The sequence below is a fragment of the Leptonychotes weddellii genome, chromosome 10, assembly GCF_054177405.1.
Source record: "Leptonychotes weddellii isolate Sample4059 chromosome 10, ASM5417740v2, whole genome shotgun sequence".
Classification (NCBI taxonomy): domain Eukaryota; kingdom Metazoa; phylum Chordata; class Mammalia; order Carnivora; family Phocidae; genus Leptonychotes; species Leptonychotes weddellii.
The window spans coordinates 26995053-27008148 of record NC_138378.1 but is presented as its reverse complement, the minus strand read 5'-3'; the positions used below and the strand labels follow the sequence as shown (position 1 = coordinate 27008148).

At 41.6% G+C, this 13096-nt stretch overlaps 1 protein-coding gene across 3 annotated transcripts in view; it reads left to right on the top strand.

Annotated features, from left to right (window-relative positions):
* The window catches only part of RNF24 (ring finger protein 24), a 70646-nt gene that overhangs the window by 30340 nt on the left and 27210 nt on the right, over positions 1-13096 (top strand). For 2 of the 3 annotated variants that reach the window (XM_006742586.3, XM_081833168.1), the window contains one exon: positions 10297-10446. In XM_006742586.3, the coding sequence (XP_006742649.1) occupies positions 10304-10446 (143 nt within the window). In that variant the 5' untranslated portion in view covers positions 10297-10303. Of the gene's footprint in view, positions 1-1163; positions 3995-10296; positions 10447-13096 lie in introns of those variants that run through there. The other variant, XM_081833169.1, reaches the window with a different exon arrangement.

The window sequence follows — 13096 nt, the reverse complement described above, 5'->3', positions numbered from 1 at the left end:
CTTAACGACTGAGCCACCCAGGCGCCCTCCACCCCCTCACTTTCAATGTGCAGATGTCTTTGGGTCTAAATTGAGTCTCTTGTAAACAGCATATTGATGGGTCTTGTTTTTTAATCCATTCTGATACACTGTGTCTTTTGATTGGAGCACTGACTCCATTTACATTCAGAGTGATTATTGAAAGATAGGATTTTAGTGCCATTGTGTTTTGTGTAAAGTTGATGTTCGTGGTGATGTTCTCTGTTCCTTTCTAGTCTTTGTTGCTTTTGGTCTTTTGTTTTTTTTTCCCCACTCAAAGATTCCCCCTTACTATTTCTTGCAGGGCTGGTTTAGTGGTCACGAACTCCTTTAGTTTTTGCTTGTCTTGGAAACTCTTTATTTCTCCTTGTATTCTGAATGACAGCCTTGCTGGATAACGTATTCTTGACTGCATATTTTTCCCATTTAGCACGTTGAATACATCATGTCACCCCTTTCTGGCCTGCCAAGTTTTTGTGGACATGTCTGCTGCTAACCTTATGTGTCTGCCCTCGTAGGTTAAGGATATTTGCTCTAGCTGCTTTCAGAATTCTCTTCAACTTTGTATTTTGCAAGTTTCGCTATGATATGTCTTGGTGTTGACCTGTTTTTGTTGATTTTGAGAGGAGTTCTCTATGCCTCTTGGCCTTGAATGCCTGTGTCCTTCCCCAGATTAAGGAAGTACTCAGCTAATATTTTTTCAAATAAACCTGCCCCTTTTTCCCCGCTCTCTTCTTCTGGGACTCCTGTGATACAGATATTATTGCGCTTTGCAGAATTACTGAGTTAACTAAGTCTACATTTGTGATCTAATAATTTTCTTTCCCTCTTCTTTTCAGCTTCGTTATTTTCCATAATTTTATCTTCTATATCACCTGTCAATCCTCTGCTTCTTCCATCCTCATTGTGATAATTCATTCGGTTTTGCATATCAGTTATAACATTTTTCATTTCGGCCTGACTACTTTTTAGGTCTTTTATCTGTGCAGCCAGGGTTTCTCTGGTGTCTTCCTTCTTCTTCAAGCCCAGCTAGTATTCTTATGACTATTGTTCTTTTTTTTTTTTAAAGATTATTTATTTATTTATTTGACAGAGAGATAGAGAGCACAAGTAGGCAGAGCAGCAGGCAGAGAGAGAGGGAGAAGCAGACTCCCCACTGAGCAAGGAGCCCGATGCGGGACTCGATCCCAGAACTCTGGGATCGTGACCTGAGCCGAAGGCAGACGCCCAACCGACTGAGCCACCCAGGCGCCCCGTGATCATTGTTCTAAATTCTTGTTCAGATATATTGTTTATATCTGTTTTGAGCAAATCCCTGGCTGTGATTTCTTCCTGATCTTTCTTTTGGGGAGAATTCCCTAGTCTTGTCATATGTCTAGGTTTCTGTCTTTTGTGTATTATGAAAGCTTGATATGTTTCCTGCTCCTCAGAGTAATACCATATTAAGAAGAGGTCATGTACTGTTCAGGGCCTGGCACTTCAGAAAGTGTTTCCAGTGCACTCTGCTGTTCTGTTTTGGCTGCTCTTTCCCACAGATCAGTCCTCTGCAGAGTTCCTCCTTCCTTGGCAGGGGGTGGGGTGATGGGGTGGGGGGTGTTTGGACCTTTAACTAGATGTACTTTGATTTGTTTATTAATATAAACCTGAAAAAGGAAAAAAGCCCTAACTGGAGAAAAGGAAAAGGAACAAGAAAGCAAACAAACAGACAAACAAAAAACTATAAGCCTGATTCCAAAGAATAATAAGGAAAAAAGAAAAGAAATAGAAAAAAAAAAAGCCTGATCCAAGAAAAGGAAACAAACAATCCAACAAACAAACAAAAACCTATAAGCCTGATGCTAAACAAAAAAGGAAGAAAAAGAAGAAAAAAACAAAATAAAAATAAAAAAATAAAATTGGAAAAAAAAAAGCCAGGTCCTATTTCCACCAGAACTGAGGTTGACGCTTTTTGAGCACTCTGTGATGGGTAGAATTGCTACATGCAAGGGGCCTGTGTTGGTCTGAGGGAGAGGTCTGCTGTGCTGGCTCACAATCAGACCTGCCCTTGTAAAGACGCCCTTGTGGGGTGCAGGGGGACAAGGTTTGGTGTAATCAACTCCAGCCTCCATTGGAGGTGCTATGTTTCTCTCTAAAGTCTAACTGTGCTGGGATGTGGGGAGTGGTGGAAGATGACATCATCACCCCAGCCCTCTCCTCCCGGGGAGTGAAAGGGAATTTGCTGCCCCCCCTCCACCCCCGTTCAGGAGGCCCTCACAGAAAAGCAGTCTCCTCTCCTGTGTCCCAGGCTTTTGTCAGATCCCTGCCCTTAATCTGTCTGTGCCCGGCCATTGGCATGCTCAGCACCACAGTTCTGTTTTACCTCTGGTGACTGGCTGGGATTCAAAACTCCAAATCTGGGGCACCTGGGTGGCTCAATCGTTTAAGCATCTGACTCTTAATCTTGGCTCAGATCTTGATTTCAGGGTCATGAGTTCAAGCCCCACCGTGGGCTCCGTGCTGGGTGTGGAGCCTACATTAAAAAGAAGGAAGAAGAAAGAAAAACTCCAAATCCTAAAGGGCACAGCAAAGCATGGACCTGATCCCTTCCTCCTGAGGAGGGCCTCACTGTGCACCGGGCACTGTTCTGTCCCAGAAAAGCAGTCGCAGGGCTGCACTTGGTGGCTGGAGTCTGTTGTGACATGCAGCGGAAAAACTGCAACCAGGTTATCTGCCCTCTGCCTGCACCTCTGTCTTGTGCTGTTGAACGGTCACTCAATGGCTCCCGGCAGTCCTTTTGTCCTTGGAGAGGCAAAGTACCCTCTTCCAAATGTACTCCAGGAAGGGGAGTAATCTCTCCCAGTGTGACCCAGGGGATCCCCTCACCACAGTGTATTGTGCGAACCCTGTGCACTACTCTCTCTCCTGCTCTCTCTTTTCTCCCCAACTTTGCTCTATGAAAAGGGGTCCCTCCCCTTCACGGCACTGCGGCTTTTCTCTCCCCCAGTTCACAGCTCTGAACCTCACATCTGCCATGCTCTCTCCCTCCAGTCATGCAGATTGTTTTCTTAATCCTCAGATTGATTTCATAGTTGTTCAAAATGATTTGATTTTGATCTACCTATGTTTGAGGGACCAGGCAAGCTCAGGGTCCCCCTACTGTAACTCCACCATCTTAACTCCTGTGTTTGACATAATGTGACCAACAACCTCTACTAGTAAATGCTACTAACCAGGGAAGGAGATGAAGCTTGTCTGGTCAGGCCTCTTGCTTGTTGTGTTCTATGTGGACTCCCTCCTAGAGTAAATACATCAACTTAAAAGATGTAGAGGATTACAATGAAAAAAGAAATTGTAGTATACAGGCTGCAAACATATGCAAGCAGCATTGTGAAAATAATGTATCAAGAGCAGAAGTCATGTATTTAGAGATCCAAAGACTAGAGAAATTGTACCAAGTATTAACAAAGTGAAGCATAAAGTTCTAAGAAAGAGGGAAATTTGTATCCAAAGATACAAAAACAGAGGATGAGTTGATAAGAATTCTCAGAATGTACTTGAGGGGAAAAGATACTTTTGAAATAGGGAATGAAATAAAAGCAGCAAAATAAATGAACAAAAATGTTTAAGCAGTCCCAGGTGTTGATTGTGTTATGTGTGCATTAGTCATACTGTTTCCCACCAACAGATGTATAGGACCATAGATGCACAGGGTTTTGTTTTTTTTTTTTTCCATGATTCTATGGAAATAAAAATTGAAAATAATCAAAGAACAGCAGTGAAAGAAAAAATTCTGTGCATATCCACTTCCTTTGTATTCCCCCTGGCTTGATGAAGGAGCCCACCTGGGCTAGGTTCTGAGCTAGGACTTCTGTTCTCCTAGCCCCTGGAGACTTGCCCATGTCAGCAGATGCCTCACCATAAAAGGAGCTTCACTGTTTCACTCCTGAGTACCTCAGAGTTCTTATTTTCTCTTAGAATTTGATCAGGACAAAACATGGTGAGTGAATCAAGCTTTATGTTTCTTTTGCTGAAGACTTAAAAAATAATAGGTAGAAAGAAAGTGCTCAACTGAAGACTTAAAAAATGGAAAGGAACACCTATATAAAGGACATGATAAAAATTTCTTCCATGAAATCAATTAAACAACTTAAAAGGATAACCAGGAATTCTGTATAGAAAGAAATATCAAGGGATTAACCATAAAATTGATATATTCAAAGATGGAGTTAATCTTTAAGAGACTATAATTGTAGATAATATAATTAGAGCAAACTGGGAATATAATGTGAAGTATTTTCTATAACTATTTGTTACGAGTCTTTTAGGGGCACCTGGGTGGCTCAGTCAGTTGAGCATCTGACTTTTGGTTTCAGCTCAAGTCGTGATCTCAGGGTCGTGAGATCGGGCCCCATGTCAGGCTCCATGCTCAACACAGAGTCTGCTAGAGCTTCTCTCTCTCCCTCTCCCTCTGCCCCTCCCCCCACTCATGCTCATTCTCTAAAATAAATAAATACTTTTTAAAAAAAGAGTCTTTCAAGGACCTACTGAGTGACTAGAAGCTGAACATAAAGGAGTACATACAGTGTGATTCCATTTAACTATGAAATTCTAGATTAAGGAAAATTAATCTGTAATGATAGAAATCAGATCAGTGGTTGGGAGTGGCGATTAACTGCACAGGGGCACAAGGGAACTTTCTGGGTAAATGGAAATGTTCTGTGTCTTGATTAGGGTTGTGGTAACATGGGTGTATTCATTTGTCCAAACTCTTTGACCTGTACACACAATGTGGGTGCATTTTTTTAAGTAAATTATGTCTCATTTTTCAAAAAAAAAAAGATTTTAAAAGCCTAAAATAATTTTTCTTAAGTTTTTCTTGGACATCTATATTATAAGACACAAGTATGTGGGGTTTTTTTAATGGTTTGTGAACCATAAATTGTAAAATACAGCAATCTAATTATTGGTGTCTCTTTTTCTGAGCATTTTTTAATTTAAATTCAATTAGCCAACGTATAGTACATCATTAGTTTCAGATGTAGCGTTCAGTAACTCATCAGTTGCATATAACACCCAGTGCTCATCACATCACATGCCCTCCTTAATGCCCATCACCCAATTACCCTATCCCCCCACCCACCTCCCCTCCAGCAACCCTCAGTTTGTTTCCTGTAGTTAAGAATCTCTCATGGTTCTTCTTCCTCTCTGATGACTTCCCATTCAGTTTTCCCTCCCTTCCCCCTATGATCCTCTGCGCTGTTTCTCATATTCCACATATGAGTGAAACCATGTGATAATTGTCTTTCTCTGATGGACTTATTTCACTCAGCATAATACCCTTCAGTTCCATCCACATCAGTATAAATGGTAAGTATTCATCCTTCCCTTTTTTTTTTTTAAAGATTTTATTTATTTATTCATGAGAGATAGAGAGAGAGGCAGAGGCAGAGGGAGAAGCAGGCTCCCTGCGGAGCAGGGAGCCCGATGCGGGACTCGATCCCAGGACCCTGGGATCATGACCTGAGCTGAAGGCAGACGCTTAACCGACTGAGCCACCCAGGCGTCCCTTTATTCATCCTTTCTGACAGCTGAGTTATATTCCGTTATATATACATACCATATCTTTTTTATCCATTCATCTGTCAATGGACATCTCAGCTCTTTCCACAGTTTGGCTATTGTGGACATTGCTGCTATGAACATTGGGGTGCAGGTGCCCCTTCAGATCACTACCTTTGAATCTTTGGAGTAAATACCTAGTAGTGCAATTGCTGGGTCATAGGGTAGCTCTATTTTTAACTTCTTGAACCTCCATACCGTTTTTTCTGAGCATTTTTAAAGCAAAAGTAGAATGCTAATTACTGGGAAGTTGGTGTGGTATTGTCCAGGGAACAGGAACTGGCCTAGGAAGAATGTGGCTACCAAACACACTTCAAGAAACATTGCTGTAGCCTTTCTGGCTGTGGTGCATTGTGTTAAACTCATGACCTCTCTGCAGCCAAATCTCATACTCTGTCCCTTTTCTATATTGGTGGAAAATCCCACTGCCCATAAAATACTCAGATCTTCCCACCTCTTTCTTTTCTTTTTTAATTTTTAATTTAATTTTTTTTTTAAAGATTTTATTTATTCGACAGAGCGCACATGCACTGGCAGGGGAGCGGGACAGGGAGAAGCAGGCTCCCTGCTGAGCAGGGAGCCCAATGCAGGGCTCAATCCCAGGAACCTGGGGTCATGAACCGAGCCGAAGGCAGATGCTTAACCAACTGAACCACCCAGGCACCCCTCTTTTCTTTTTTAAATAACCTGATTAGATGATTTGAAATTTAGACTGAGACTAGAGATATCAGGAGCTATGAATTTCATAAAGAGGGAAAAGGTTTTCATGCAAATGAAATCAGAAATGCCAAGGTCCAGCAGTACACTGTGTGTTCTATTTCTCCTCTTCACTCCCACAAGGAGCCGTTCCTAAATAATTTTTACATTTGTAATACCTAAATAACAAAGTATGCTTATTACTAGGATGATAATAGTGGATCTCTTTTTATTTTTTTTTAAGATTTATTCATTTACTTTAGAGAACATGTCAGGGGGAGGCAGAGGGAGAGAATCTTAAGCAGACTCCCTGCTGCGCACAGAGCCTGACATGGGGCCTGATATACCCAACCCTGAGATCATGACCTGAGCCAAAATCAAGAGTCAGCTGCTTAACCGACTGAGTCACCCAGGCACCCCAATCATGGCTCTCTTTTTATCTTTTTTTAAAGATTTTATTTATTCATTTGAGACAGAGAGCATGAGCAGGGGGAAGAGGCAGAAGCAGGCTCCCTGCTGAGCCAGGAGCCCGATGTGGGGCTCGATCCCAGGACCCCAGGACCATGACCTGAGCCAAAGGCAGATGTTTAACCATCTGAGCCATCCAGGCGCCCCAGTGGCTCTCTTTTTAAAAATGACCTTATTTTAAAAGATTAATACTCATGCTGAAAAGATACTCTGATGAAAATATTATAAAACTAAAGTGTCACTAGACTAGTATTAACATCTTGGAATAATACACCATCTGTTTAGACTATTGGGTCAACATTTCAATTGTAGCTAAGCAATTAAATTATCAAAAGAATAGGAGAAAATTCCTAAAATGTATTCTGCATCAGCTATCCTCTGCCAACCCCACCCCTCTGGTAATAGGTTGTAAGGCCCTGCCTAGAAGGGAGAACTCATAGAAAAATCTCAGCAGCCAGGTCTCAGGAGCACTGAGGTAGATGTCTCTTCCCTCTAATGACAGTGCTACCTTTAATACTCTACATGTCTGTGTACCTGTTCAGAATTCCTCAAGTTTGTTGGTGATGCCACCCAGTGCAAGGACTCCTGCAGGGCAACATTCTCACACCACTGACACACTTCTGCTGGCCTATATTGATGGCTGCTTTTAGCCAAAATAAGCTTCCCGTTTCTGCCTCTGGGACCAGGTTGGCAGGCCACTTGACACAAAGCTTAGCAGCATGTGCAGAGGAGCTCCCTGAGAAAGGAGCACTTGGTTGGTGAAATCCTTTCCAGAGACTTGATCTTTGTCAGGGCTTCTTTTATGTTCTTTTACTTAATGTCACCCCTCCTCCTTGTCCCTGCCAAAATGTGCTCACACACACACAAATGCACTAAAACCTTAGTATTTTGTCCTCTTAGAGTTTTCAGACACTTCAGTATCTGTGGTCTTATTTTATCCTTCCAGGAATCCATCGAAGTCCATAGAATAGGCATTGTTCCACTTGAAAGATGAGAAAATTAAGGTATAGATGGACCAATTACTGATGTATAGCTAGTGATACCCTGGGAACAATATCCAGAGTTGCTGACTGCAAACCTGTCCCTTTTTCTACGACACCACTTTCTGTTTGCATATTTCCTCTCTATTAGCCCTTACAGGATGGATGTTTAATCTCTTATTTCCTAAGGTGAGAGTTCTTTTACCAAGCCTAGTTTGTCTGGTGAAGGATATTTCTAAGGGATTGAAGGACAGCCATCTAATTCTTGACTGTAGCAAGGGTCATCAAGTGAGGCCCTCTCAGCGATGTGGAGATTAAGTTTAGTGCAGCTATAATTTTTTTACAGTTCTCTAATGTACGTGCAAGATATATTCAATGAAGTATTCCTTAACTCCTTCCTTCCCTTCCAAGATGATCTGAGTGTAGGAAAAAGGAAATTATGTATCTGAGTAAAAAAACACTTGCAGAAAATGGCTAAAGGTTCAAAACTAAATATTACCCATTATTTATGTTTGGAAGTTCTCAGAGAAGAGTTTCCATGGGATGAAGTTGTCCTTTGCAGCTGTTGACTTCCTGGTATAAGTTATTAGAAGCTGGAAATTAATAAGTAATAAGTCTTGGGGCAAAGATACAAATGTAGTGATCCGAAGGGGCACGTGCACCCCAATGTTTATAGCAGCAATGTCCACAATAGCCAAACTACGGAAAGAGCCTAGATGTCCATCAACAGATGAATGGATAAAGAAGATGTATATATATACAATGGAATATTATGCAGCCATCAAAAAATGAAATCTTGCCGTTTGCAACGATGTGTATGGAGCTAGAGGGTATTATGCTAAGTGAAATAAGTCAATCAGAGAAAGACCATTATCATATGATCTCACTATCATGTAGAATTTGAGAAACAAGACAGGAGGATCATAGGGGAAGAGAGGAAAAAATGAAACAAGACAAAACCAGAGAGGGAGACAAACCATAAGAGACTCTTAATCTCAGGAAACAAACTGAGCGTTGCTGGAGTGGAGGAGGGGAGTGGGAGGGATGGGGTGGCTGGGTGATGGACATTGGGGAGGGTATGTGCTATGGTAAGTGCTGTGAATTGTGTAAGACTGATGAATCACAGACCTGTACCCCTGAAACAAATAATACATTATATGTTAATAAAAATAATTAAAAAAAAAAAAAGAGCACCTGGGTGGCTCAGATGGTTAAGCATCTGCTTTCAGCTCAGGTCATGATCGCAGGGTCCTGGGATCGAGCCCCACATCCGGCTCCTTGCTCGGCGGGGAGTCTGCTTCTCCCTCTCCCTCCACTGTTCCCCCTGCTTGTGCTCTCTTGCTCTCTCTGTCAAATAAATTAATAAAATCTTTTAAAAAAATTAATTAAAAAAATAAGTCATAGGGCACCTGGGTAACTCGGTTAAGTGCTAACTCTTGATTTCAGCTCAGCTCAGGTCATGATCCCAGGGTCCTGGGATCAAGTCCCACATCGGGCTCCTTGCTCAGCAGGGAGCCTGCTTCCCCCTCTGCCTACTGCTCCCCCTGCTTGTGCGCTCTCTCTCTCTCTGACAAATAAATAAATAAAATCTTTTTAAAAAAAGATTTATTTATTTGAGAGAGAGGGAGAGGGAGAGAATCTCCAGCAGACATCCCCCCAAGTGTGGAGCCCAACGCAGGGCTCAATCCCATGACCCAGAGATTACGATCTGAGCTGAAATCAAAAGCCAGGCACTGGGGCGCCTGGGTGGCTCAGTCGTTAAGCGTCTGCCTTCGGCTCAGGTCATGATCTCAGGGTCCTGAGATCAAGCCCCGCATCAGGCTCTCCGTTGAACTTTTTCATATGTTTATTAATTCCTGGCGTTATTTCAGCAAAATACCTTTTTTTTTTTTAAGATTTTATTTATTTATTTATTTGAGAGAGAGAGAGAGAGAAACAGCATGAGAGGGGATAGGGTCAGAGGGAGAAGCAGGCTCCCCGCCAAGCCAGGAGCCCGATGCGGGACTCACTCCCAGGACTCCGGGATCATGACCTGAGCCGAAGGCAGTCGCTTAACCAACTGAGCCACCCAGGTGCCCTTTTTTTTTTTTTTTAAGATTTTATTTGTCAGAGAGAGAGAGCACAAGAAGTGGGGAGTGGCAGGCAGAGGGAGAAGCAGGCTCCCCGCTGAGCAAATAGCCCAGTGCTGGACTCAATCCCAGGACCCTGAGATCATGACCTGAGTCAAAAGCAGACACTTAACCAACTGAGCCACCCAGGTGTCCCAGTGAAATGCCTTTTTATGAATGAATGTAATTTGTAAAAGTTTTTTAGGTAGGATCTCAAGCTTCTAGAATAGTGCCAGGTACATAGCAAGTACTCAGTAAATATTTGTGGCATGATAAATGAATGAATGGCAAGAATATTAACTCTTTATCGTATTTGTTTCAAATGGGGTCAAGTCTTAATAAAATTGTTGCCTTGTATACATACAAAGATAATGCTATCTTGGTTCTTACTCTTTATAACCTAATTTTTTTCCATTCTTCCCCCACAGTTCATCCATGAGCTCGGATTTCCCACATTACAACTTCAGGATGCCTAATATTGGATTCCAGAATCTGCCTCTCAACATATATATTGTGGTTTTTGGCACTGCTATATTTGTCTTCATCCTTAGTTTACTCTTCTGTTGCTACTTGATTAGGTAATCAATTTTCATTCTGTGTTACTTCAGAATATGTTAAACAATCAATTATAAATCAGCTTTCTGCCCTTATGTTAAAAAATTGTGTAAGTACGATAATTAGCAAATTTTCTTTTTTTTAAAAGTTTATTTATTATTCAAGTAATCTCTACACCCAGTGTGGGGCTCAAACTCATGAGCTCTTGATCAAGAGCTGCGACAAGATCTGAGCCTTTAAACAGGTTCTTGTGGTCTCTTAAGATTTTAAGCTGCTTTGGTCAGGTGTTCAGGTTATTGATTATCTACATAAAACTCTAAATATTCAGGGCACCTGGGTGGCTCAGTCGGTTGTGTGTCTGCCTTTGGCTTGGGTCATGATCCCAGGGTCCTGGGATCGAGTCCTGCATTGGGCTCCCTGCTCAGGGGGGAGTCTGCTTCTCCCTCTCCTTCTGCCCCTCCCTACCACTCATGCCTCTCCCTCTCTCTCTCAAATAAATAAAAACTTAAAAAAAAAAAAAAACTATTCCACAAGCTCTATAGCACATGTACAGACAAGTGACACCTTACTTGAAGGAGTAATGGATTTGGCCAGTAAAGATTCACAGTTGACTTACTTACAATTGTTTAAGCAAGCATCTTCCTCTTTTAAGTTTTTAAGTAGGATCTAATATTCAAAGCCAAAACTCAGACTACAAAAATTCGTATACTATATTGTTCAAAGAGTTTTATGAGTAAAAGGGTAGAAAGCTGGGTTTTATTAAACAACTATACTTCTAACAATTTTTAGTATTTGCATAGTATGTGATTATGGTTGAGATAAATACCATCATCAGATATCTTTCAGCAATAATTAATTGTTTCCTCCAGTGACCACTCAGTGATGGTCAAATTCAAACGAATTTAGTGTGTATTTCCAATATTCTGACAAGTGAAATTACGTTCTTCATAGAAAGTGAATCTTTTCTGAAACTCTCACAAAATGTAATCACTTCTTATCTCTCATAGATATGCTGGCTGGGTATGAGTTTTAGGTCTTTCTCAGAGTAATAAACACTTTAGCTAATTACAGCTTTTAGGAAAAGCTTTTTTTTTTTTTTTTTTAAGATTTTATTTATTTATTTGACAGAAAGAGACACAGCAAGAGAGGGAACACAAATAGGGGGAGTGGGATCATGACCTGAGCCGAAGTCAGACACTTAACCGACTAAGCCACCCAGGCGCCCCTCTAATTCATATATCTGATAAGGATTTAATAAGCAGAATATATTTTTTAAAAATTCTTACAATTCAATGACAAAAAGACAACTGAATTTTAAAATAGACAAAGGACTTGAATAAATAGCCGTTTCCCCAAAAAGGATATATGAATGGCCAGCAAGTACATGAAAAGAAGTTCAACATCATTGATCATAAAGGAAATGCAAATTAAAACCACTATGAGATACCACTTCACAACTACTAGGGTGTTGTAATCAAAAATACAGAAAATTACATGTCCTACCTAGAAATGTGTAGAAAGAAAGAAGATCTAATAAATAGAGGAATATACTACATTCATAGGTTGGAAACTTTGTCTTGCAAAGATGTCAGTTCTTTCACAATTGATCTATAAATTCTATATACAACCTCAGTTAAAATCCCAACAGATTTTTTGTGGAAAGTGACTACCTCATAAAATTTATATGGAAGTGCAGAGGATCAAGAATAGCCAAGACTTGGGGCGCCTGGGTGGCTCAGTCGTTAAGCGTCTGCCTTCGGCTCAGGTCATGATCCCAGGGTCCTGGGATCGAGCCCCGCATTGGGCTCCCTACTCGGCGGGAAGCCTGCTTCTCCCTCTCCCACTCCCCCTGCTTGTGTTCCCTCTCTCGCTGTGTGTCTCTCTCTCAAATAAATAAATAAAATCTTTAAAAAAAAAAAAAAAAAAAGAATAGCCAAGACTTGGGGCGCCTGGGTGGCTCAGTCGTTAAGCGTCTGCCTTCGGCTCAGGTCATGATCCCAGGGTCCTGGGATCGAGCCCTGCATCGGGCTCCCTGCTCTGCGGGAAGCCTGCTTCTCCCTCTCCCACTCCCCCTGCTGGTGTTCCCTCTCTCGCTGTGTCTCTCTCTCTGTCAAATAAATAAATAAAATCTTTAAAAAAATTTAAAAAAAAAAGAATAGCCAAGACAGCTTTTCTGCCCGTGGACGCTGCCGAGTAAGCATTGTTAAAGTCTCCCCTCCCACCGCCATCATGTCTAAGTCAGAGTCTCCCCAAGAGCCTGAACAGCTGCGGAAAGATTTTTGTTGGTGGCATTAAAGAAGATACTGACGAACATCATCTAAGAGATTATTTTGAACAGTATGGGAAAATTGAAGTGATCGAAATCATGACTGACCGAGGCAGTGGCAAAAAGAGAGGTTTTGCTTTTGTAACATTTGATGACCATGACTCTGTAGACAAGATTGTCATTCAGAAATACCAATACTGTGTGTGAATGGCCACAACTGTGAAGTAAGGAAAGCCCTATCTAAGCAAGAGATGGCTAGTGCTTCATCCAGCCAAAGAGGTCAGAGTGGTTCTGGAAACTTTGGTGGTGGTCGTGGAGGTGGTTTTGGTGGGAATGACAACTTTGGTCATGGAGGGAACTTCAGTGGTCGAGGTGGCTTTGGTGGCAGTCGAGGTGGTGGTGGATAT